Source organism: Balaenoptera physalus (genome assembly GCF_965194825.1).
Source record: "Balaenoptera physalus genome assembly, chromosome: 2".
Lineage (NCBI taxonomy): Eukaryota > Metazoa > Chordata > Mammalia > Artiodactyla > Balaenopteridae > Balaenoptera > Balaenoptera physalus.
Genome location: NC_138883.1, coordinates 112977279 through 113003976, shown reverse-complemented (window position 1 = coordinate 113003976; position 26698 = coordinate 112977279). Strand labels below are relative to the sequence as shown.

Genomic DNA, 26698 nt, shown 5'->3' with positions numbered 1-26698 from the left:
CCCTTCTCCTGATTTCTGCATTTCCTTCACCGCTCCTTACTTCCTCAACTTTTCTTCCCCTCTGCCCCTTCAGCTTCCTCCCCTTCCCCATCCCTTCTTCCCTCCTCACTTCTTCCACTCCCCTCTTGGCTCCTGCACCAGAATCTCTGATGGAAATGGGCAAGATAGGGGTTTAGAGGGTGACCAAAGCCAAGGGAGGCCACCGTGTCCCTGTACCCCGCTGCCCACCCTGCTTCTGCACGTAGCCACCAATGTTATCAGTTTCATGGGCCTGACTGCACCCCTGACTGTGGGAAGGGGAAGGAGCCCAGCCCAGGCTTCCTGGCACCTGTCCACCTGACCTGAGGCACCATCCGCAGGGCACTACCTGGCGGCAACCCTGGCTGGGGCCGAGAGGGTTTGCACACAGAGAGGGACAGGGCAGTGAGAGGGTGGGTCCTGGAAGCCAAGAGAAAATGGAGAAAGGCGATCTGGTGGAGGGGAGACTGAGAAGGAAGTTAGACGCACTGGCTCTTGCGGAATGACACCACAGCCTTGGTCTCCCCGATTCTGGGGTGTCATGATGGGAAACAGAGGCTTCTCTTGGGCAAAAGGGAGCCTCTTAAACATAACTGTCATCTCCGTCTGCAATGGAAGGACAGACTTGGTGGCCTGGCTCATCCAAAGTCACGAGGGGTCCTAGACAGCCTCCTGCCGCTTTGAAGGATCCTTTTGGATTCTTCTGCAATAATTGAACTCAGAGTTTGTGAGGTCAGATGCTGAAGGGCCTGTGTGATTGGGTGCCCTGCGGACGGACCTTGAGGCAGTAGGGAGGGAGATCCAGAGACCTGCCGGGCTCGGGCTCGGAAGCAAACCGTCCCCCCAGGGCAGCTCCTGCCAGCACCCCGCACCACCTCCGCCTCCACCCCTACCTCCTCCCAGAGACCTGGCGCCACACAGGATGGACACCCTCAGCCCCTAAGGTGGATAAACTTGGAATGCACCTGTCCGACACAGGTTCACACCCCATCTGTCCCCGGAGACCTCGCTGAAGACATGGTATCTTCACACACAGGGCTATCTCCTTAGCCTGAAAACAGGGTCACCATTGCTGGGGTCTTCAGGGGACCCTGATTCTCAGAGGCAGAGATGGGTTGAGAAGGGGCAGGGTGGCTGGGAGCAGGCCCACGAGGTACAGGTGGACACACAGTGAACACGGGTGGGCTTGGCCTTCAGGACTGCTCCCCCTGCTGAGAGGGGTCTTAGACATTATTTAGCCCCAATTCCTTATTTTACAAGCAAAGAAAGCGAGGCCCAGAGCTAGAAAGAGCCTACACCAAGGTCACCCTTGAAACCCAGGTCTCCCAAAACCCAGTCCAGCATTGCTTCTGCTTCCTGTAGTATTTCCACCTGCTACATGTGCGAAAACTGCCAAAGGGTTAGTCCACCCACCATCTTGGGTCCCTTGTCTCAAGATCACTAGGTGATATCTACTTAAACTAAATACTAGTAGAATTTGGGTAAGGCATTAATTCTTCTACCATACCTTCATCTACTGACCTTCCCAGATAACAAGTTTGCATTTCCACTGGATCTTTCATGTCTAAAACCCACTGATGATGGAATTTAGGGTTGACTGGAAAGGAAATCCATGAGGAATAAATCCACAAAAATTGGCTGGCAAGCCTAGGCCCAGGTGGTGATGCCCTTGGGCCCTGTCATTTCCTCCTTACCAACCCCAAGGTTTCCCAGTCTCTCATCTGTGGCCCTTTTCTGCAGGGTTATAGCAATGTCACAAAATGGGCACAGATCTTCAGCAGATAAGTGAAGGTACACTAGGGTGGCCCTTACTGCAGGGAAAGCCTAGGCTTCAGAACCACACAAACCTGGGCTCAGCCACTTTCCAAGCCATGGGAACTTGAGCACATCACATCCACATACTGGGCCACAGTTTCCTTATCTGTAAAATGGGCACAATGATGCAAACCCCCAAGAGTACTTTGAGGAAGAAATAGGAGATGGTGTGTGAAGTGTCTACTATGGGCAGATGCTGGGTAAGTTAGTTCCCTTTGTGGGCCTGTTCCTCAAGAAAGGATATGGTGTCCAGGAGAGGTTTCCAGGAAAAGGACCCCTGGGGCCAGTTTTTTGGGCAGAATGACAGATCTTATCCAAGTCGTCCCCCCTCCTCGGTGACAGTTGTCAGGGCTGGGGCAGCCTCAGACTTTGTTGCTGTGGAAATCTCACTAAGGAACATCCTAAGCTCTTTTCCTGGCTTGGGCCCCCAGAGCGGGCTCCCAACACCACAGTGCATAAATGCCCTCTGCTATTTTCTCTTGGAACAAATAAAATCCGGCACCATGACTCATGCTGGTTAACAGATAAATCACTGCAGAAGCAAAGCCCAGGATAGGATGAAACCACCCAACACACACGAGAGAGAGGAAGAAAGAGAGACAAACTGTAGTCGTTGGGGAAATGTTGGCCCAGGGCCCGGGGCCAAGCCACCCAGCAGACCCTGGCAGGCAGGCAGCACATGCACAAGAAAAGAGTGAGCCACAGAGGGCTGGACAGTTATCCAGTCAGTCACCCTCACAGGCAGGAGCTGGGGGCTCCTTCAAGCCCTCAAAAACACAAAGCAGCATTGAGAGCAGCCAGGGAGAGCCTGTTGGCCCCAGAGCGAGCCAGAATTCTCAGGGCAGTGTGAGTATTTAAGATGCAGCCTGCAAATGACCCCCCATCTCCAGGAGATTTGTTTTCTCTTCTCTGCTAGCTCTCTCTCATGCTCTCTCCTTTTTTCTTTTTCTTTTTTTAAATACCAAACCAACACAGGAAAGTCCTAGACTTGAGGAGTATGTCAGCGAGGGCCCAGGTAACCTCTGACACACTCGCGACCTGGTCAACCAGAGTCAGAGCCAAGGCCAGTCCTCAGGGCCGTAGAATGACCATAGTGCTGATCCAGGCGGGGCAGGAAGCCAACTTCTACGTGCTTTGGGGGTAAGAGGCACAATCTCGGTAGTGGAAACATTGAAAGGAAAGTCTCCTGGTTTCTAACCTCTAAGAAAGAAAATAAATCTAATTTGGGCAGTTCGGGGACGCCAGAGGGATTTGCCAGCTCAGCATCTCCTCCACCCGCCATGCCCGCCATCCCCCCCATCAGCAGCCTGTGGCTCTTCCACTCCCCTCCCTCCTCTGCCGCCAACACTGTTCCTTCTGTGACCCCAATGTCCTTCCTAAGACCAGAACAGGAGAGGGAAGGGGAGCTCCTCACATGAGGTGGAAAATAAACTCATGCTGAAATTCACTCCATCTTGAGAATGGCTTTATAATTTCACAGGCTTGAATTTTTACGACTGGTATTCAGTTTTTATTCGCTCCTTGGCACTTTATCTGCAGTCATCATAGCTGACACTAGGGGGAGCAAGGCTGCCTGGTAACAGCTCTTCTCTCCAGTCATCTAAGCTTCCCATGGACGCCACTAAGGACCACACCTGCTTCCATTCGGTTAGGCTACAAAATGTGAAAAACTAAATTCCTTATTGAAAACCACAAAGAGGAATAAACATGTTTTAAAGTTACATACGATTAGAAAATCAAATCAGCGTGCTATACGTGCTTTTTCCTCACTAATGTTAACTGTGATCCATCACTAACCTAACCCTTGTTTTCTCCAGGCTTCGATAGAATACCTTCTTCTAACTTTCCCTGACTATTTTGTGAAGAATCAAGGGCCCCTCGGGATTTCAAACTCTTGCAGCTGTTATTTTCTTCTCTTTCAGCAACTTCTCTTCCACACAGCAGTAAGACTCAGATACACAGCCAATGGCAAAGGCTTCTTATTGATTTGAGACCATCTTGACAAGGTTTCTGTCATTTTCTGTTGAGTTCCTAAATCCTCCCCACTTTCTTTCTTGAATCACTTCTTCCTGATTTAGCTGTGATGAGTCACCCTGAGCCAATAATGCAGAGAGACAGAGAGAGAGAGAGTAGTAGAAAAAGCCAGTTAAGAGAAATGGAAAATGAAATGGGGAAGAGGGAAGAGCAGAGAAGACGGGATGGGGACTAAAGAGCTCAGAAAGTAAGGAGAGAAAAGGGGCTGTGAGCCCCATGGGTAGGGCTTGCTTTTACTCGTCTCTGCATCTTTGGTGCTAGGTACAGGCCCACAGGAGGAGAAGGAGAGAATGGTTCTAGGAGTCTGCATTCTAAATCTCAGGGAAGCCGAAAGCTGGACATTGTTGTTATAAAGAGTCTGGGGATGGTGGCCGCACGTGGGAGAGGTGGAGATTTCCTGTCTTTTTCTTTCCCCTGCAAACCTTAGAAGGGCCCAGCTGAAATGAAGTCAGGCAGAGGGCAGGAGGGTAGTGGACAGTGGCTTGGCCCACCTGGGATGGCTCTACCTGCGACAGCAGCTCCCCTCTGTGCTCTCCCCGCTGCCTCTCCCCAACCTCTGAGCCAAGGTTTGTTTTTTTTTTTAACATCTTTATTGCAGTATAATTGCTCTACAATGGTGTGTTAGTTTCTGCTTTATAACAAAGTGAATCAGCTATACATATACATACATCCCCATATCTCCTCCCTCTTGGGTCTGCCTCCCACCCTCCCTATCCCACCCCTCTAGGTGGTCACAAATCACCGAGCTGATCTCCCTGTGCTATGCGGCTGCTTCCCACTAGCTATCTATTTTACATTTGGTAGTGTATATATGTCCATGCCACTCTCTCACTTCATCCCAACTTACCCTTCCTGCTCCCCATGTCCTCAAGTCCATTCTCTATGTCAGCATCTTTATTCCTGTCCTGCCCCTAGGTTTTTCAGAACCTTTTTTTTTTTTTAGATTCTATATATATGTGTTAGCATACGGTATTCGTTTTTCTCTTTCTGACTTACTTCACTCTGTATGACAGTCTCTAGGTCCATCCACCTCACTACAAATAACTCAATTTCATTTCTTTTTATGGCTGAGTAATATTCCATTGTATATATGTGCCACATCTTTATCCATTCATCTGTCGATGGACACTTAGTTTGCTTCCATGTCCTGGCTATTGTAAATAGAGCTGCAATGAACATTGTGGTACATGACTCTTTCTGAATTATGGCTTTCTCAGGGTATATGCCCAGTAGTGGGATTGCTGGGACATATGGTAGTTCTATTTTTAGTTTTTTAAGGAACCTCCATACTGTTCTCCATAGTGGCTGTATCGATTTACATTCCCACCAACAGTGCAAGAGGGTTCCCTTTTCTCCACACCCTCTCCAGCATTTATTGTTTGTAGATTTTTTGATGATGGCCATTCTGACCGGTGTGAGGTGATACCTCATTGTAGTTTTGATTTGCATTTCTCTAATGATTAGTGATGTTGAGCATCCTTTCATGTGTGTGTTGGCAATCTGTAAACTTCTTTGGAGAAATGTCTATTTAGGTCTTCTGCCCATTTTTGGATTGGGTTGTTTGGTTTTTGATATTGAGCTGCATGAGCTGCTTGTAAATTTTGGAGATTAATCCTTTGTCAGTTGTTTCATTTGCAAATATTTTCTCCCATTCTGAGGGTTGTCTTTTCGTCTTGCTTATGTTTTCCTTTGCTGTGCAAAAGCTTTTAAGTTTCATTAGGTCCCATTTGTTTATTTTTGTTTTTATTTCCATTACTCTAGGAGGTGGGTCAAAAAGGATCTTGCTGTGATTTATGTCATAGAGTGTTCTGCCTACGTTTTCCTCTAAGAGTTTCATAGTGTCTGGCCTTATATTTAGGTCTTTAATCCATTTTGAGTTTATTTTTGTGTATGGTGTTAGGGAGTGTTCTAATTTCATTCTTTTACATGTAGCTGTCCAGTTTTCCCAGCACCAATTATTTAAGAGGCTGTCTTTTCTCCATTGTATATTCTTGCCTCCTTTATCAAAAATAATGTGACCATAGGGTGTGGGTTTATCTCTGGGCTTTCTATCCTGTTCCATGGATCTATATTTCTGTTTTTGTGCCAGTACCATAGTGTCTTGATTACTGTAGCTTTGTAGTATAGTCTGAAGCCCGGGAGCCTGATTCCTCCAGCTCCATTTTTCTTTCTCAAGATTGCTTTGGCTGTTCGGGGTCTTTTGTGCTTCCATACAAATTGTGAAATGTTTTGTTTTAGTTCTGTGAAAAATGCCATTGGTAGTTTGATAGGGGTTGCATTGAATCAGTAGATTGCTTTGGGTAGTATAGTCATTTTCACAATGTTGAGTCTTCCAATCCAAGAACATGGTATATCTCTCCATCTGTTTGTATCATCTTTAATTTCTTTCATCAGTGTCTTATAGTTTTCTGCATACAGGTCTTTTGTCTCCTTAGGTAGGTTTATTCCTAGGTATTTGATTCTTTTTGTTGCAGTGGTAAATGGGAGTGTTTCCTTAATTTCTCTTTCAGATTTTTCATCATTAGTGTATAGGAATGCAAGAGATTTCTGTGCATTAATTTTGTATCCTGCTACTTTACCAAATTCATTGATTAGCTCTAATAGTTTTCTGGTAGCATCTTTAGGATTCTCTATATACTATCATGTCATCTGCAAACAGTGACAGCTTTACTTCTTTTCCAATTTGGATTCCTTTTATTTCTTTTTCTTCTCTGATTGCTGTGGCTAAAACTTCCAATACTATGTTGAATATTAGTGGTGAGAGTGGACAACCTTGTCTTGTTCCTGATCTTAGTGGAAATGGTTTCAGTTTTTCACCATTGAGGACGATGTTGGCTGTGGGTTTGTCATATATGGCCTTTATTATGTTGAGGTAAGTTCCCTCTATGCCTACTTTCTGGAGGGTTTTTATCATAAATGGGTGTTGAATTTTGTCAAAAGCTTTTTCTGCATCTATTGAGATGATCATATGGTTTTTCTCCTTCAATTTGTTAATATGGATTATCACATTGATTTGCGTATATTGAAGAATCCTTGAATTAGTGTGCTAAATCCCACTTGATCATGGTATATGATCCTTTTAATGTGCTGTTGGAGTCTGCTAGTATTTTGTTGGGGATTTTTTCATCTACGTTCATCAGTGATATTGGCCTGTAGTTTTCTTTCTTTGTGACATCTTTGTCTGGTTTTGGTATCAGGGTGATGGTGGCCTCGTAGAATGAGTTTGGGAGTGTTCCTCCCTCTGCTATATTTTGGAAGAGTTTGAGAAGGATAGGTGTTAGCTCTTCTGTAAATGTTTGATAGAATTCGCTGGGAAGCCATCTGGTCCTGGGCTTTTGCTTGTTGGAAGATTTTTAATCACAGTCTCAATTTCAGTGCTTGTGATTGGTCTGTTTATATTTTCTATTTCTTCCTGGTTCAGTCTCGGAAGGTTATGCTTTTCTAAGAATTTGTCCATTTCTTCCACATTGTCCATTTTATTGGCATAGAGTTGCTTGTAGTAATCTCTCATGATCCTTTGTATTTCTGCAGGATCAGTTGTTACTTCTCCTTTTTCATTTCTAATTCTATTGATTTGAGTCTTCTCCCTTTTCTTCTTGATGAGTCTGGCTAATGGTTTATCAATTTTGTTTATCTTCTCAAAGAACCAGCTTTTAGTTTTATTGAAATTTGCTATTGTTTCCTTCATTTCTTTTTCATTTATTTCTGATCTAATCTTTATGATTTCTTTCCTTCTGCTAACTTTGGGGGGGGTTTTTTGTTCTTCTTTCTCTAATTGCTTTAGGTATAAGGTTAGGTTGTTTATTTGAGGTGTTTCTTGTTTCTTGAGGTAGGATTGTATTGCTATAAACTTCCCTCTTAGGACTGCTTTTGCTGCATCCCATAGGTTTTGGGTCATCGTGTTTTCATTGTCATTTGTTTCTAGGTATTTTTTGATTTCCTCTTTGATTTCTTCAGTGATCTCTTGGTTATTTAGTAGTGTATTGTTTAGCCTCCATGTATTTGTATTTTTTACAGATTTTTTTTCCTGTAATTGATATTTAGTCTCATAGCGTTGTGGTCGGAAAAGATACTTGATACGATTTCAATGTTTTTAAATTTACCAAGGCTTGATTTGTGACCCAAGATATGATCTATCCTGGAGAATGTTCCATGAGCACTTGAGAAGAAAGTGTATTCTGTTGTTTTTTGAATGGAATGTCTTGTAAATATCAATTAAGTCCATCTTGTTTAATGTATCATTTAAAGCTTGTGTTTTCTTATTTATTTTCATTTTGGATGATCTGTCCATTGGTGAAAGTGGGGTGTTAAAGGCCCCTTCTATGAAATCTATCGATTTCCCCTTTTATGGCTATTAGCATTTGCCTTATGTATTGAGGCATTCCTATGTTGTGTGCATAAATATTTACAATTGTTATATCCTCTTCTTGGATTGATCCCTTGATCATTATGTAGTGTCCTTCTTTGTCTCTTGTAATAGTCTTTATTTTAAAGTCTAATTTGTCTGATAAGAGAATTGCTACTCCAGCTTTCTTTTGATTTCCATTTGCATGGAATATCTTTTTCCATCCCCTCACTTTCCGTCTGTATGTGTCCTTAGGTCTGAGGTGGGTCTCTTGTAGACAGCATATATATGGGTCTTGTTTTTGTATCCATTCAGCCAGTGTATGTCTTTTGGTTGGAGCATTTAATCCATTTACATTTAAGGTAATTATCGATATGTATGTTCCTATTACCATTTTCTTAACCGTTTTGGGTTTGTTATTGTAGGTCTTTTCCTTCTCTTGTGTTTCCTGCCTAGAGAAGTTCCTTTAGCATTTGTTGTAAAGCTGGTTTGGATGTGCTGAATTCTCTTAGCTTTTCCTTGTCTATAAAGGTTTTAATTTCTCCGCAAATCTGTTTGAGATGCTTGCTGGGTAGAGTAATCTCGGTTATAGGTTTTTCCCTTTCATCACTTTAAAAATGTCCTGCCATATATGTCCTCAACTCTCCCTTCTGGCTTGCAGAGTTTCTGCTGAAAGATCAGCTGTTAACCTTATGGGAATTCCTTTGTATGTTATTTGTTGTTTTTCCCTTGCTGCTTTTAATATTTTTTCTTGGTATTTAATTTTTGATAGTTTGATTAATATGTGTCTTGGCATGTTTCTCCTTGGATTTATTCTGTATGGGACTCTCTGTGCTTCCTGGACTTGATTGACTATTTCCTTTCCCATATTAGGGAAGTTTTCAACTATAATCGCCTCAAATATTTTCTCAGTCCCTTTCTTTTTCTCTTCTTCATCTGGGACCCCTATAATTCTAATGTTGGTGTGTTTAGTGTTGTCCCAGAGGTCTCTGAGAGTGTCCTCAATTCTTTTCATTCTTTTTTCTTTATTCTGCTCTCAGGTTGTTATTTCCACTATTTTATCTTCCAGGTCACTTATCTGTTCTTCTGCCTCAGTTATTCTGCTATTGATCCCTTCTAGAGAATTTTTAATTTCATTTATTGTGTTGTTCATCATTGTTTGTTTGCTCTTTAGTTCTTCTTGTTAAACGTTTCTTGTATTTTCTCCATTTTATTTCCAAGATTTTGGATCATCTTTACTATCATTACTCTGAATTCTTTTTCAGGTAGACTGCCTATTTCCTCTTCATTTGTTTGGTCTGATGGGTTTTACCTTGCTCCTTCATCTGCTGTGTGTTTCTCTGTCTTCTCATTTTGCTTAACTTACTGTGTTTGGGTCTCCTTTTCACAGGCTGCAGGTTTGCAGTTCCTGTTGTTTTTGGTGTCTGCCCCCAGTGGCTAAGGTTCATTTAGTGGGTTTTGTAGGCTTCCTGGTGGAGGGGACTGGTGCCTGTGTTCTGGTGGATGAGGCTGGATCTTGTCTTTCTGGTGGGCTGGACCGCGTCTGGTAGTATATTTTGGGGTGTCTGTGACCTTATTATGATTTTAGGCAGCCTCTCTGCTAATGGGTGGGGTTGTGTTCCTGTCTTGCTAATTGTTTGGCATGGGGTGTCCAGCACTGTAGCTTGCTGGTCGTTGAGTGGAGCTGGGTCTTAGCATTGAGATGGAGATCTCTGGGAGAACTTTTGCCGTTTGATATTATGTGGAGCCGGGAGGCCTCTGGTGGACCAATGTCCTGAACTCGGCTCTCCCACCTCAGAAGCACAGGCCTGACACCTGGCCAGAGCACCAAGACCCTGTCAGCCACACGTGAGCCAAGGATTTTGTAACCCAAGGAGGAGGACGTTTCCAAAAATGTCATGACAGGCTTCGCTCTCCAGTGGTTCAAGTGAGTCCTCAGCCTTTGTTTCTTCATGGCTTCTCAAAATGAGAGTAATGCTGTCAGAGTAGCTGTTACTCACGGTCCGGAAGGGGGAGGAGAGAAAGCAATCTTTAACCCGACTGAAGAAAGTACTTCGAAGGATTCGGCAGAGTCAATGATTCCCCGAGGCAGCTCAGGGCTCCCTGATGGAACACAGGGTTGGCTTCTGTGTACTCTGCTCTCCTACACCCCATCCACTCCCCAGAGATGAGGAGAGGACCAGGAGGGAGAGAGAGGCCAAGGAGCTGCCCTTTAGCCAGCTGTGTGACCTGGGTGAGTGACCTAGCTTCTCTGGGCTACAGTTTCCTCAGCTTCAACACAAGACTGCTGTCTCTCTCTCACAGGACTCTTGCGAGGATTAAGTAAGTTAATGTCAGGGGAAGCGCCTAGCACGATCCCTGACACATACTAAACACACCCCCCAAACATTCGTGCTTGCATGCTTTCATTTATTTACTTGTTTATATAAAGTGCTTTGAAAGTAGATGAACGCATGACCCACTTTTGTCAACTCTTCTTATTGGGGCACCCTGTCCCCAATTCCATTATTTCAAAGCCTGATGATCACCTGATAATATAATCTAGGGACTCCTGAAGCTGGCAGAAGAGAATTGCCTGTGAAAGTTAAAAAAAGAATACAGATTCCTCAGCCCAATCCAAGACAACAAAATCAGACTCTCTAAAGGTAGGAATCTATACTTTTAAACATCCCCAGGCAAGTCTAATGCCCAGCCAGGTTCTGAAACCACTAAATCCTTTTTTAAGAGTCTGTGAGTTCCCATGCATTCAGGGGTTAGCTCCTTTCCAGGCTTATGTGGAGAGTGACCCTCACTGCCTGAATCCAAAGGAGTGACCAATGGCAGGAATATAGAGACCAGAAAGCAGGTAGGGATGACCTGATGAGGGGGGACAATGTGATGCTTCTCAACCAGGTAGGCATCTAACCATCTGTCTAGACTTCAGGCCACTTATGTAGAGTTCTCTGGGCAAGTGAGGGGAGAATGGAGCAGATTTGGAATGTCAGGGAGGTGTGGGTGGCGAGGAAGACAAGGAATGAGTGATGCGAGCCTGGGTTGAGAATGACTCCACCACAAGCTCTGTGAAGACGGGGACTTGTCTGTCCCTCCCAGGCCCAGCCTTCACCACGGAAGACACGTTAGATAGCGCACCTAAGAGCTGGCACCATCAGGACCCAGCTGTCAGTCCTCCCTGCAGGACTCAGCCCCTTCTTCACTTGAATGACATCTATCCACCCGGGAGCCTCCATCCAGGAGTTGCCTGCTCCAGGAAGCCTTCCCAGATGTCTGAGCGAGGGCTCCTCCTCCGTGCCCCGCCCCCGCCCCATCTCGCAACAATGTTCTCCACACTCTCAGCCCCACCACACCACTAAGGGTGTAAACTATGCTTCATTCGCCTTCAGTCCATAGTGCCTGGCACACAGCAAGGGCTCAATAACTATTCCTTTGGATTGAAATTATCCAAGCGTCTCTTTTTACAGATGAGGAAACTGATGCCCAGAGAGGGCAGGTGGATCACCCCAGGTCACTTAGCCCATCCGGGAATAGATCAAAGCTCACCACAGACAGGTCAACAGGTCCAGGATGGAAAAAGAGTATCTGTCCTTTCGCCTCCAGGCCCTCTCCTCTTGTTTGACCTCATCTGAGTCCACATGGCTGGTGGAAAGAACCATGGACACAGTCAGAATACCGGGTGTCCCAGTCGTGCCTCAGCCTCTACCCAGAGAATCTGGACATTCTCTGGGCCTTGCTTTCTTCTGCAGTCTGATGGGACTACCTCTCCTTGTCTGGCTGCCTCCCCTGGCTGTGGGTAGGATGAAACAAGCTGTTCGGCGTGTACACTGGTCACATACAAACTATCACCATCCTAATTATGAGCCAAAGGAAACAGGCCCACCCAGGATGCAGAAGAGGCACATACCAAGAAATTAAAACTGTACATTCCACTGAGAAACATCTGCCCACACTATTGCTATGTTTACGTTTCATTTCCAGAGGAAAGAGTTGTGATAAAACTGGGGGCGACGGGGGGAGGGGAGACTCAGCATGACTTGGAAAAACAAGCAAGAGTTTATCAGACATTTTGAAAAGAGAAGGGATTTTTACACTGTGGACACAGCCTCTCTGGAGGGACATCAGACCACAGCCACTTTCCTGGGGAGAGCTGGGCCAAGGGCACCCCAAGGTTGGTGGTCCCTCTGCAGATGGCACCCAGAAGAGCCCAGCCCAGCTCTGCTCCCAGCTACATCCCAAGCAGAGTGAAGATTCAGCTTGTCTTTGAAAAATGAGCAGCCTCCTCATTTTCACTCAACAAACAGTTATTGAGCCTTGACTGTGTTCAAGGTACTTTGACCAGCACTGAGGGGGAAATTTAAAGATGGATCACGGTCTCTCTCTGCTATCTAGAGGCAGATTATCTAAAGGAGAGAAAAAAACAGACAAGAGAGGTACAAAGCATCACGGGAACTGAGGGAGAGCTTTCAGCTGAGAGATCAAGGGGTGCTTCCTGGAGGAAGAGGCACTGAAGCCAGTTCAGTGGAACTGGACTGGAATGGAGCCAGTTCAGCGGTTTGGGATGAGGGGACCGCATGCACAGAGGCAGGAATGAGAATGCCAGGTGTGGTGAAAAAAGGACAGCAGCCCTGTGAGACTTGGCATCAGGCTGTGAGGAGGGGAGGGCATTGAGCTAGATGGCACAAACTGGCCACTCTCTTTTTGACGGTCAGTGGGTCAGGATCTCATTTTCCCTTCAGATGGGTTGAAAATGTGCTTTGCAGTCACCTTCCCTCCCTCTTTGCTCTTCTGTTCTAAGTACTTCTGCACATCAGGGGGAAAATGCTGTCTGGATGTAAGCTGAGGTAGACCCAGAAGTTTCCAGGAACAAGGCAGAGAGCCAATCTTGTGAAATCAACAGCTGTGATGATGCTTGTCAGCGGGCTCTGTGCCCAAGATGACAGGGCGGCTCCGGGGCCAGCCTGCACGGTGACAGGCACATGCTTTGTACCCACTCCTGGCACTGCTATGCATCGCCACTGGTGCACACAGGGTTTTTTATTCATTCGTATTGATAAAGGCCTTGTGCAATGGGAAAAAAATTTTTAAAGCACCTAAACAGTTATCAGTAGGAAAAGGGATGAAACTATTTAAATATCCATCAACAGGAGAATGATTAAAAAGAAAAAAAAAAACACTGTGCAAACGGTATAAAGGATGAGGCAGAGCTATACTATCCATCTATACCAGGGCCGCCCCTCATATCCAAGGGGCCTGAGTCAAGAAAACAAACGGGGGCTCCAGCCCACAGCCCACCGTCTTTTCTTCCCACCTATAGTTCCCTCTTGGTGATCAAGGGGCCTCACACGTGTGGCCACCCCTCCCTATATATCCAAGCTCTGTCCACACCCCCAGCAAGCAGCCGCTCCTTGGCTAGCCCCATCAGTGGTATGATTCACCATCAAAAAGACAGATCCAGGGAAGAAGCCTGTCCTGAGCTGTTGGAGCAGGAGACTCTGGCATCCCAGTGACCCAGAGTGGGGGGATGTGGGCTCTAGGTGCCTGTCCCCTTGACCCCTAGGACTCCTCACCCCATAGAAAGAGGAACAGCCAGAGAAGGGTCAGTGCAGGACCCAGGGCAGGGGCCCCAGTGGCCAGGTCTAAGTGTAGAATTGAAATATACTGACATGGAAAGTATAAAATAATTAAGTGAAAAAAGCACACTGCAGAACCATGTGTGTAGAATGATTTCACTTTTTAAAATTTCCTACATAAACGCTTAGAAGTTTTTCTGCATCCCTGCTGCTAATGGTAGTGATCTATAGAGGGCTGGGTTAAGAAGGGAAGTGAAAAAAGCCTTGCACATTATACTTTGCACAGTTCTTTGCTATGAACATTATACAAGCATGTATTATTTTTATAATCTAAAAAAATTCTTAAATAATACTTTTTAAATGTTACTACTTTTTTGTACCAGTTAAAGTATTTCTTATGTGTTTTCTTGTGACCAAAAGAAACAAAACAAAATTTTTTGAAAATCCAATCCTGGATCATTCCTAGACAGTCAAGGAGGTTGCTGTGGTCATGACCCCCAGATGTAGTAAAAATTCCCTAGACACACATGTTTCTCCACATGTCCAAAGGGCGTCCTATCTGCTTCTTCAGCAGATCTTTCATACAAGGGCTCCCAATCCTGTCTGCACATCTGGGAGCTTCTACAAATAGATTCCAGGTCCCATCCCCCAACTGGCTGAATTAGAATCTTCTGGAGGTTGTGCCCAGAAATCTGCATTTGTAACTCCCCAGGTGATTCTGATGACCCTCGAAACCCTGGGTGGTAAGTAGCCCAGGCAACGGTTCAGTCCCATTTGGTAGATGAGAACACTGAGGCCCAGGACAGTTAACAGCCTTGTCTCAAGGCAGGATGGGCAGTCTGTTAGTTCTTCTGCTAGAGCTGGTTCTTCTTCTCTCCCAGCTGAGTTAACAGGTACTGGAAGACAAAAGGGGGCTTGCTGTCAGCGGTCCCAATTTGCAGGCTATCAGATTGCAGCGGTCCCACTATGCCAGGTGATTAGCTAATTTGTTCAACAACTATATTTGGAGGACCTACTCTGTGCTAGGCACTGTTCTGGGTATTTAGAGCTGCAAACCTGACCAACAAGGTCCTAGCTCCCTTGCATATCAAATTCTGAGAGCTAAGGATGATTAAAAGGCATATGAAGAAGGCAGCATCCGAGAATGCAAAGTGCTATGAGGAAGATAAGGCAGGGTGAGGAGGTGGGGAGTGACAGGTGGTCCGGAAAGGCCTCTTTGGGGAGGTGACATTGGAGCTGAGCCCTAAATGATGACCCGGCTGTGCCCAGCATTCATAGCAGCCTTGGTAAAAGTGGGGACAGACAGGTGAGCAGCAGTGAGATAATATAGAGCCTCGGAAGACATGATGAAGGGGATGGATTATACTGGAATGGATTTGGGGCTTTGAGCCCAGCGAGGGTTGTGGTCGCCATGCCTCTGCTTCCCCTACACGGTGCTTCTCAAACATGAGTGAGTATCTGCATCCCCTGGAGGGCTTGTTAACACGCAGATGCTGGGCCCCACCTCCAGTTTCTGATTCCCTTCCTTGTTGGTCTCAGGTAGGGCCGAAGTCGTTGCATTTCTGACAAGCTCCCAGGGGAGGTGGACGCTGCTGGGCTGGGAACCACTCTGAGAACCACTGCTGTGTTGTAACGGCCTGTTGACCTGCCTGTCTCCTCTATTAGGCTGGAGGTCTCCTGAAGGCAGAGACCACATCATGGTCACCATTGTGCCCCCTGTGCTTGGTGCCTTCGTAGGAGCTCAGTAGATGCTTAAGATGCAGTGAATGAATGAGGGTGGGGGTCATCAGCAGCATGAAATAATATCTGTAAAGGCCTTAGAACATACAAGCACTATGTAACTGTGTTAGGCAGGGTTCCTCAGAGAAACAGAACTGATAGATGATAGATAGATAGATAGATAGATAGATAGATGATAGATAGAAAAAGAAAGAGAGAGATTATAAGGAGTTGGCTCATAGGATTATGGAGGCTGGCAAGTCCCCAAATCTGCAGTTTGAGTCAGCAAATTGAAGACCCAGGGGAGCTGATAGTGTAGTTCCAGTCTGAAAGCAAACAGGCCAGAGACCTAGGAAGAGCCGACACTTCAGTTTGAGCCAAGGTAAGAAAAAGCCAGTGCCTCAGCTCGGAGGCAGTCAGTTAGAAAGGATTCTCTCTTATTCAGGGAAGGGTCAGGATTTTTGTCCTATTCGGGCCTTCAGCTGATTGGACAAAGCTCACCCTCATTGGGGAGGACAATCTACTTTACTCAGTCTACAGATTTAAATGGTAATCTCATCCAAAAGCACCCTCACAGACACACCTAGCCTAGTATTTGACCAAATATCTGGGCAGCCCTTGGCCCAGTCAGGTTGACACATGCAATGAACCATCACAGTACACATAGTTGTTTAAATACAGCCAGTGGATTCTCATCGCTGGTGAGGGATTTATGGAGGCAGGGAGAGTAAGGAATGTGCTGGCAAACAGAGGGGTTCTCACTTTCCTGGACTCCTCCTCCTCAGGAGTCCAGCCCTGCCAGGCATCTGAGCCACAGTGAACCACAAGCCCCTCCAGCCAGCCCAGGGAGACCTGGAGGTGCCAGCCCCCCTCGACAGGTCCCGGGTCAGGGGCTCTCCCTCTGCACCCCACCCCCAGCCAGGACCAGGGTTTGCTGCACTCAGCACTTCTCCAGCCCCATCTTGAACACATTAGCCACCATACTCAGCTGGCTGAAAGAGGTTACATTTTCCATGGAGAGAGGAGAGAAACAGCCTCGCTAGAGGAAAAGTCTCTCTTTGTTCCCTTGAGCTCTCTGCTCCTCAAGTGGGAGCCCCTCCCTGATGCCCCGATCTGATTTCAGGGAAGGAAATGAAGCCAGGAGAGAAATGGAACAAAGGGCCTGGAGTGGGTTTGAGTGGAGGAGGGGTGCTGGGAGAGGGGAACAGGTGAGAAAGGGAAGAGGCTCCCGGGGAGCAGGCCCGGCTGGCTCCGGGGAGGGTGGCCCTCTCTCCATGCTGGGTGCTGCCCAGCCCCCAGAGCTTCCCAGTCCTTTACAATGGTGGACGAAGCACTGGACTTGCAGTCCCAGCTCCGAAACTGACCAGTGTCTCCCCACAGGCTTGCTACATCCACCTTCTGAGCCTCAGATACAATCTGCCCTTCCAGCTCCAAAGCTGTCCTGGTGATCAAAATCAAATGCAGGTCAATCACATCAAAAGGGATTCACTAAAATGAAAAGAATTGTTGGTAATAATTGGATTTCCTGGGATGCAAGGTCTAGGTCTTGAGGAGAGGAGCAAAGAGGCTGACCAGGGTGGGGATGCAACCCACATCTTGCCTTTCCTAGGCAGTCCGTGCTGGTCCCTGGGCTCAGGACCTTCTCCGGGGGCAGGCCCATCAGTTGCAAATATCCTCTTTCCTTCCCCAACAGCTGACGGCCTTTTTGTTCCCATGGCTTCTGCCGGCCCCTTCTGCTGGGGAGCTAAACTGTTCACACCTGCCTTCCCAGACACAGCCAGTAAAAGGTGGAGCAGAGCCAGCCTCTGCCTCCAGGCTTTCCAGCCTCCACGGCTTGGGTGGGGGCACCGCCCTGGGAGTCAGGACACCCTGCACCAGTCCTGCTCTGCCACCATCTCCTCTGAGTCCTCATGCACAATACTTCCTGTGCCTCGTTGGTATGTGACAAGCCTAGGGAGAGGAGCCTCCACGTTTCCTCCCAGCTCTGATGGTCTGCAAGGCCAGTTACCAGGTAACTAGAAACATCTGGAGTGCAGGGCTCCCTGTCCAAGGGGCTGTTTTAAGTGGGATGCACACAGAACAAAAGGATTTCTGTTCCCACAAGGCTGGACCAGGGGACAGTTTTATGCATTCAGTTAAACAACCAGAGAGAAATAATATACGTGGTGTCGGCAAGTCTGCCCACCACTCACACAGTAAGTATATACCCCAGATGGAACGTGAGCAGGGGGTTATGAATCTGCTCCTCTCTCATTGGTCCTGGATACTGTGTTCCTCTTATAGCATGGTAATATATGGAATTTCTAGGGGTAATTTTAACTATGTGCTTCTTTTTTTTTTTTTTGCCTTGCTCATTCTAGTTAGGATGTTTTCAGTTATAAATACCTGAAAACTTAACTCAGACTTATACAGTAAAAAGTAGTTATTGCTTATATATCTGAAAAGTCCAGCAGCAGTCACCCTTCAGGTATAGTTTGATCCAGGGGTTCATAGTATCAGTGGGACTTCAGCTTTTTCTCTTGATACTTCTCTCATACCCCTCATCATTACAAGGTGGCTGCTAGCAGTTCCACGCCCTACATCTGTACCCTGTGGCATCCAGAGAAAAGGGACCACTTTGGTCCCTAAAGCCCAAGAGGAGGTCCTGAGATTGGGGTGACTTACATCATTGGCCTACTCAGTCCCTTCAGTCCAAGGATAACACTGGCCTTGCCTGCAGTATATGCTCAGTCCCTACAACTGGGAATGAAGCCAGATTTCCTAGATCCCCAAACAGAAATGAGGACTGTTGGGAAGAGGGAAATGGAAAATCAAGCAACAGTGACTTTAAACAGGAGCTGGGTCACTGCACTGAACCTCTGCGCACAGAAACTATTCAATTTCTCGGCAACCTTTTTTCCAGGCACTGAATCTGGAGGCTCCTCCTAGGCCTGAGGCAAAGCTAAAAGCTCTTGAAGCTGCTGCTGCTGTAGACTGTCAGACAGACGGTCAGAACAGTCCCTGGGGACCTTTTACCCTGGGCTTCAAGACCACCCTACATTAGTGCGGCAGGGCAGATGAGGGCATCTTGGCCCTCAAGGAATTATGACGCTAAAGCACTGGCCACAGCAGTCAGCAGGGATCACATATTGGTTTATGTGGGAAAGCCTGGGCTAATCAGTGAGGGTTTCCTGGAGCAGGTGGGACTTTGTGTGCTGGGTCTTAAAGGGTGGGGTCTGCACACCATAGCGGATGCACAGGACAGTATACTGGAGCCCAGATATAAAACGACTCAAGTTCTATTTAGGTTTATCTTTTATCTGAAAAAAATAGGATTACTGATATTCAATACACAGATTGCCAGCTGTACACTGGTATAACTTACATACAAATTTACATATTTTGGGAGTACACATTACCTTTTTTCTTTATAGGAGTGTGCAGTTTAAAAGGTTTGGAGATTAAATTGCCTTGAAGGATGGAACCAGGACTAAGGTCCCCACTGGGCCTTGTTGGAGAGGGTGTGAGGTAGGGATGCAGGGGCCCCTTCTCCTACGCTATATCATGCTGGGATCCCAGGAGCCTAGCATGCAGAGGGGCCACATCCTGCCGTCCTCAGGTGGCCGTCCCCACAGTGAGCCTCCTCCCTTGGCAAGGCCCTGCTTAGAAAGCAACCACTAGAGAAGGGTCCTCCAGGGCTGTGGCTGAAGCCTGCCACCAATTCTCCCATCCGCAGCAGCCCTGCTCCCCGCCTCTGTAGGAGGAAGGCCGGGAGCCCACAGCCAGTGAGTCACGGCACACAGCCCATGGAAAGGGCCCGATGCTCACCACGACCTTTGGGGTTTGTCATCTGGTGCCCATGCCAGAGGGTATAGGGTGTCCAGCCCCTGAGAAGCACAGCGGGCCCTGAGGCTGCAGATGGCTATATAAGGCTGAGGCCGCGGGAGTGACAGGGGTGCCAGACCCCAGGAGCAATTTGGCTGGTCTCAGTGGTGACACAAACATTTTCCCTGTGCTTCGCCATTATCCCCCGACAGCAAGACTGAATCATATCCTCAAAACCTCAAGCCCGACGGGCAGACGTAATGCCAAGAATCAAGAACAGCAAAGAGGGCTAACCCAGGCCCTCCCTTCATGGCAAAAAAATATTTGGGACAACACAGAGAAAGCTGCCCCAGGAGAACTAGTGCCAGCTCTGCCACAAACTGTGGGGCCTGGGTCAGCTCATCTCTCCAGGCCTCAGTTTCCGCATCTGTACTATGGGAACAGTAAGCCCTGTCCTGCTACCTCATGAAGTGCCAAGGACCCCCAGAGGAATCAGGTTTGGGAGAATGGGGATAGGACATAGGGGGTGGCCCTTGTTCTTTGAAAAGGACACAGCCTGGTCTTGAGGCAAATTTGGGGTCACGACGACTTGGTGTATTTACTGCCAGATTGTCATATGTTGGCCACTTCAAGGACAGATGACTTCTAGGAAGGCTCCAGTCTTTGTGGACTTTTTGTGGACTCTCCTATATCTAGGAGCTTACCTAGATATACCCCTTTCTGTTTGTCAGTGCCTTGTGGCATCTGTGGCTCCCCAGATGACCCTAGGTGACCTCCTAGGTGACCCTAGGAAGTAGGCAATAGTGGAATTGTTAACCCTATTTCATGACCAAGAAAACCAAGGTCAGTGAACTTCTCCAGGCCACACGGCAAGCGGGTGACAGAATCAGGATGAAGAAACACCCAGCCCTGGAATCTCAGCCCAAAGATCTTGCCCTGTAATTGGGACTCCACCAAGTTGTCTTTGGGGCCTCAAGAGTTCCACTCTGTAAAATGGGGAGAGTTGTGAGGAGTCTGCCTTGTCAGGCAGCGGGAGTGTTTTCTAGACGACACACGGGCATCGCTTTTCTAGAAGATGGCCAGGTTTTGTTTTTTCTAATCTAGAACTTGCTGTGCCTGATTGTCCCAGAGGCACCCTGCGAGGTGTTCCTCGAAGGCATGCTTCCCAGAAAGCACTCACCATCAGGCAGTGGTGTCCTAGAAGGAACATCGCTCTGGGACACTTGGTCACACACCAGGTTGACCTTGAAAATGGGAGCAGCCAGAAAAGCAACCTTGGAGCCCAAACTTTCCTTACTGACCTCTCTCCCATCTCCTTCTCTCTCTCTCTTTTTTTTTTTTTTTTTTTTGGCTGGAAAAAGTGGAGCAGCCTTGACCACACAATCACTCGCAGAATTAAGTAGCCAAAAATCACATTGTCTAGACAAATAGATTTTATGAGTCCAGTTAATTCCTGCCAGTCAAAAATAGGCACGCTTAATAAGCGGATATATTTAGAATCTGTCATTATCTGGTCCCCAGGGGAGAAACCTCAGCTCTTATTACATAGACTCTAATTTCAAACAGAGCTCTGTTAACTCCCACGCTGGACCTTAGTTCTTTCCTGACGGCACAGAGAGGTGGGTGGGAGCCGGGCAGGGAAATATTTGACCACAAGAAGCTACTTAAGTCCCGTGTTGCCTGAACCTCCAGGTCCGTCCCTCTCAACCATCTTAAGCCAGAAAACGAGCAATTGCTTCTTCTTTGGGTCATGTTTCCAGGGGGTGGCAAGTTGTCGTGAGAGCAGGGCTACAGAAAGGTCTGCACGCTCCCAATGTGTCACATGTCCCTGTGCCCCTCGGGGTCTGGGAGACCTCCAGGGCTGTGTGAGCCGTGGCACCTCCTGCCATGACAGTGCAGCTGTGCCTGGGAGAGTGGTTCCTGACTTGCTGTTAGCACCAGGGCCTGAGCCAAGCAGGCGGACGGTGGCTGAGAGCAGAACTGACACCCAAAGCCTAGAGGGGTCCAGATATGCCAGAGGCAGGTGGTGCTGAAGGGACACAGTGCCCAATTTCAGGATTTTGCTTCACGTCAGCACTGGGATTCCAGCTGCCTGGCTAGGCCACTCTGGATCACCTCCGATGGTGCTGCCCGCTGGTGGGCCAGGGATAAGACATAGAGGGGGCTTTGGGGCACTCTAAGGAGAGGGCCTGGGGGCTGTCCAGGTTGTGGTGGGATTCTCCCTGGCCCCGAGGGAGGTGGCACTGCCGGGGCTTGGCCAGGTCAGGAGGGAGTGTCCGCTCTTTCTCTAGAAATATGTGTGCATGTAAGCAACATGCGTTAATTTCTAGTGGGTGCATAACAAATTAGCACAAAGTATTGATAGATGGCTTCCCAAAACAGAAGTTTATTCTCTCACAGGTCTGGAGGCCAGACTTCCAAAATCAGGTCGTCGGCAGGGCTGTGGTTCCTCTAAAGGATCTAGGAGAAATCTTCCTTGCTTCCTCTAGCTTCCAATGGTCCCAGGCATTCTTTGGCTTGCGGCAGCTTCACTCCTAGCTCTGCCTCCATCTTCACATGGCTTCCTCTTCTCTCTGGGTCTCTCCTTTGTGTGTCTCCTTAAGGACACATCATTGAATTTAGGGCCCACCTAGGTAATCCAGGATGACCTCATCTTGAGATCCTTAACGACAATTGCAAAAACCCTTTTTCCAAACAAGGTCACAAAGGCATAGGCTCAAGGCAGAAGGCCCAGCTGGGTGGTTGCCCCTTGCCATTCTTTAGCCCGGCTGGCTGCCTTGCCCACCCTGAGCAAAGACTTAGCGCCTCAGGGGACAGCCATGAACACTGTGCAACATGCCCCAGCCCCGGGGTCACCAGCTGAAAGACTCATGTAAGGTGAGGAATGAGGCCACCCACAGGTAGTGGCAGATGGCCAAGACTCCAAAATCATCCTTCCTCTGCCTGAATGACCCCTATTACCACAGTCCCACCATCTAGCAAACTCATATTCATCTGTTAAGACCCAGCTCAAGAACACCTCCTCCATGATGTCTGCCCTGCCCTCTTCTCACAGGGATGGCCTCCATCCCATTTGTTGCCAGACCCATGCGGTCTTCATCTCTGTGTCTCCAGATCCTGGCAAGGGCCTGGATAGGCCACAGCATCCCTCTTCCAGGGAGACGGAGGTCTGAGTGTGAGGGTATGCGTGGGCTGCCCCTCCAGGATTCCCTCCCGCCCTCCCTACCCGACTCTCCCCTCAACACTGCCCCGCAGGTTCCATCCTTTGCCAGGAAGGAGAACCTCCCCCAGCATCTTCACTTGTCTTCTTTTCCTTCCCAGGTTGGTCATCGGCGCTCCACTGGAAACCAACGGCCACCAGAAGACAGGAGACGTGTACAAGTGTCCAGTGACCCAAGGGAACTGCACCAAGCTCAACCTGGGTAACTTGGGCCACTGGTCTCTCCACAAGGAGGCCAGCCATTGTCCAGGGTGGGTCAGGTGCTGAAACACGTCCCTGCCCACAGTCACACTGTGAGGTGACCTAGCTGGTGTTGCTGTCCCCATTTTACAGATGAGGAAGCTGAGGCCAGAGAGAGGAAGTGACTTTCCCACAGTCACACAGCTTGTCAGGGGCTGGCCAGGATTCACACCCAGGTCTCCAGTGTCCCAGGCCATGGTTATTTCTGCCTCATCCACAGCCCCTCAGCACAGGGGAGCCAGGAGCATTTCCTATCTTTTTTTTCTGACTTGGAAATAATAACAATAGCCAACATTCGTATGTCTTCTATACTGTTCACCACATGCCAGGCACTGGTTTAAGCACTTTTAGGTATTTTTTGACTCATTTAATCCCCACAACAACCGTATGAGATTTAATCATTAACAACAGCCTGTGGAGGTGAGGGGACCTGCCCGGGGTCACCCAGCTAATAAGCAACAAGGCCAGGATTCCAACCCAGGCCGTCTGCAGCCACCCCCTAACCACTGCACAGCAGTGCCTTTCTGATGACTCTGTTCCTCGCTGAAGCGCTCCGGGGCACAGGGGAGTGGCTGTGAGCAGCCTCAAGGCCTTCCAAGTCCTTGTAAATCTCCGTGTACACGTGCGCGTGTGTGCGCACAGCCTGCGTCCACTAAGGCACACGCACCGCTCCTCTAAAGCACTTCTGCTTTGTCCTAAAGGTCAGACAGTGGCCAGGCCATCACTTTGCTTTCAAAAGGGAGCAAAAGTCCCATTTGGGCTGAGAAGCTGCGATTCCAGGACTGGCCTTCCCCAGGGCAGGACCCTCAGCCTCCCACTCTTCCAGGAGGGGAGCCTCCATCCTAGAGCAATGGAGTGGGGTCCCCTGGGGAGGCTGTGGGGAAGCAGGGCCTGGGGTGGGGTTGGGGGGTGGGGAGATGGCAGAGCTTTAAGAGATAAGCAGATGGATGAAAAGGCCACATCAAAGAGAAAGCAAGTGAAACCAGATCCCCAGGGCAGCCAGCTGTCCCAGCACATAGTGCTGGACGCTCCCGCTGGCCACATCTGTGTCAGGGCCGTGGATGGGAAGTTCAAACCCCAGCACAGCCGGGGGCCCAGGCTTCAGTGAGGAAACGGTCCAGGGCGGGCGGGAGTCCGGCTGGCGGCTTATGGATCCCGGTCGTCACCGCCCTGAGAGCACAGGCTCCCAAACAAGCCAAGCTGGATTCTCCTTCCAGCTGTACAGTTTCCTCACTGTGTGTCCAGGGGGAGCTCGCATCCTCTCTCTGAGCCTCTGTTCACTTATGTGTGACTCTAGGATCCATCCCAGGTCTAATATGTCCCCCAGCCTTTCATGAGCACCTAGTATGTGCCAAGCACGATGCTAGTTATTGGGGATACAGCAGGGAACAAGGAGCCAAGGGCTCTGCTGGGAGGGCACAGTAAGCGAGGAGACAAACTACAGTAGAAAGCAGGATCATCTCAGGTGGGGAGAGATGCTGTGCGATAAACCAGGTGTTATGCTAAGAGAGGCTGGGTGGGGAAGAGGTAGGGAGCGGGTACTATCTTAGCAAGGTGATCAGGGAAGGTTTCCCTGAGCAGGTAACTTTTGAGCAAAGGTCTGATGGTGAGATGGAATCAAGTGGGACCACAGCATTCCAGGCAGAGGAGAAGCAAGTGCAAAGGTCCTGAGGTAGGAATGAACTTGCTCTGTTGGAGGACGGAAAGAAGGCTGGGGCAGAGGGAGCAAGGGGGGTGGTGGTAGATGTGCGCACTGAGCTTGGGGCCTGGGCCACTGAGAAAAGCCCCTGGTCCAGGTGGGGACCAAGACACATGAACCCATCATTTAGGTTCCTCTATCGCTCTGGTTTCCAATGTGGACCTAATTTCCATCCGAAGGAGGAGGAGCCCCTGCTGGCAATGGGAGACATGATGCCATCAGACTCTGAAACTGGGGCTTAAGCCGGGAGGCGGTGGGCAGCAAAGTGCATGGAGGCCGAGGAAGAGTACTGGTCAGGAAGCACCTCATTTGAGGAGAGTTTCCTTCCCTCCCAATGAGGAGGCAGGAGGACCATCTGTCAGTTTATCCCCACAGTGGAAAACGCAAGGCAGGGAAACCTGAGTCCTAGTTTTTCCTATGGCCTCTCCAGGCTCTGAGCCCCACTCAGCCAGGAATGTTCTTTCCTTTCTCTCCAGGGAAGTGGGTGTCAGTTATTCACACCTCAGTGCTGAAGGGTCTACCTACCTCTGGTGCTTTTTTTCCCAACACCTGGATGAAGTCAGGGTTTTCGCTGAGCGGCAGGGGCTCAGGGGGAGGGGATGTGATTCTGGAAGGCAGGCCCTGTGTGAGGAGGGGCTTATGCCCCAGCCCTCACACAGACCCACTGAGAAATGTGTAAGTCTGGCCTGGTCACAGAGGGGAGGTTAGTAACTGCTCCAAATCCATGAGCAGCAGAAGCCAGACTTGAACCTGAATCTTTCTTACTCCAACGCAAGGGTCTTCCCCACCATGCCATCTGCTTCCTGGCCTACAGTTTCATTGAGGACCTCAGTCATTGAGACAAGGGAGGAAGAGAGGGGGCGGGGTGAGGTGGGGGATGCACCCTTTAAATAAATGGGGGGCAGAATTCTCCAAGCCGCTGAGGGGAGGAATTTGCCCAGCTGGGGCTTGGAGCTTCCTCTCCAGACTTCTCACCCCATCCCTCTGCAGCCACAGCCCTGCTGTCAGATGCAGAAAGTCGGGATGTAACATTGGCTCTGCTGGGTTCAAGTCCCCACGCTATCATTTATCAGTGATGGACCTTATAGAAGTCACTAACCCTCTGTGCGCCTTGACTTTCTCCTCTGTAAAATGAAAATGGTGACCCCTGGGTGTCCCAGGACCAAGAGGGGGTTCTGGGAGGGCAGGTGGGCGCAGCACTTTGTAAATGATAAGGCACCATAAAAGCACCAGGGTTATTACTATTATTTTCTCTCCGGTTGGTTTGGACGGACAAAACAGAAAACAATCCCAGGCACTCGTAGAACAGCCAAGAGGGGCTTGATTTCAAAAGGAACCTTACTACAAACTGAAGGAAACCAAGGGCAAACAAACAACAAACACAGCCACCCCGCCCCAGCGCACAATACAGTCGGGGGTCTGAATTTCTGGCCTCTGCCCATGCCCGGCCCCAGGTCTTGCTGGCCTGGGCCCCAGAGGGTTGGCCAACTCTTCACACTTCCAATCGCCAACAGAGCTAAATGCTCCTGAGCTCTTAGAGATCACTCCCCTCCCCTGAAGAAGAGAACACATCTAGACCCCGCTCACAGCAGATGAGGACTGCTCGCTCCGGCTTAACAAAATACCCACTCACTTCCCTCTAAACTCTCCCTGGCAAGTGTCTGCACACGTGTACGCGCGCATACACCACACACACACACACACACACACACACACACACACACACACACACACACACACACACACACACACACACACACACTGGTCTGGAGAATTCAAGCTCACTTCTTTCCTTTCAGTGGCCTGACAGAATGATCTAGTAAAACCTTCCCCAATATAATCTGCTTAGTAAATTTAATCTCCACAACCCTCTCCCTCCACCCAGTTGGCTGATAATCCTGCCCCTGAATACTCCTCTGGAGACCAGCCACAGAATGGCATTCTTGGGCAAGACCTTGTGCCTCTATAGAAGGCTCTTGTTAAGTTGGCAATTTGCTCCCTGTGAGAAAGAATCAGCTATCGTGTGTCAGTTTATCAGCTGAGTGGAGAACCAGACCCTGAGAGAGTTGGGCAGGGGACTGCTACGTTTGATGGCAGGTTGTCTTAAAGAAAAACGCGGAGGAGGCACTGCATAGAGGAACCAGCCTCGGGGGGAGCCCTGCTTTGTGTGGGGTGGGGCACAGGGGGATGGCTGGGGGAGGGAAAGCTCTGCACGAGGAGGTGGAAGGCTCTGCCGCCTG

General features: G+C 48.6%; 1 protein-coding gene across 2 annotated transcripts in view; it reads left to right on the top strand.

Moving 5' to 3' along the window:
* Positions 1-26698, top strand: part of ITGA11 (integrin subunit alpha 11) — a 127118-nt gene that overhangs the window by 40973 nt on the left and 59447 nt on the right. For both annotated transcript variants that reach the window (XM_082445119.1, XM_082445120.1), the window contains exon 3: positions 22621-22721. In XM_082445119.1, the coding sequence (XP_082301245.1) occupies positions 22621-22721 (101 nt within the window). The remainder of the gene's footprint in view (positions 1-22620; positions 22722-26698) is intronic.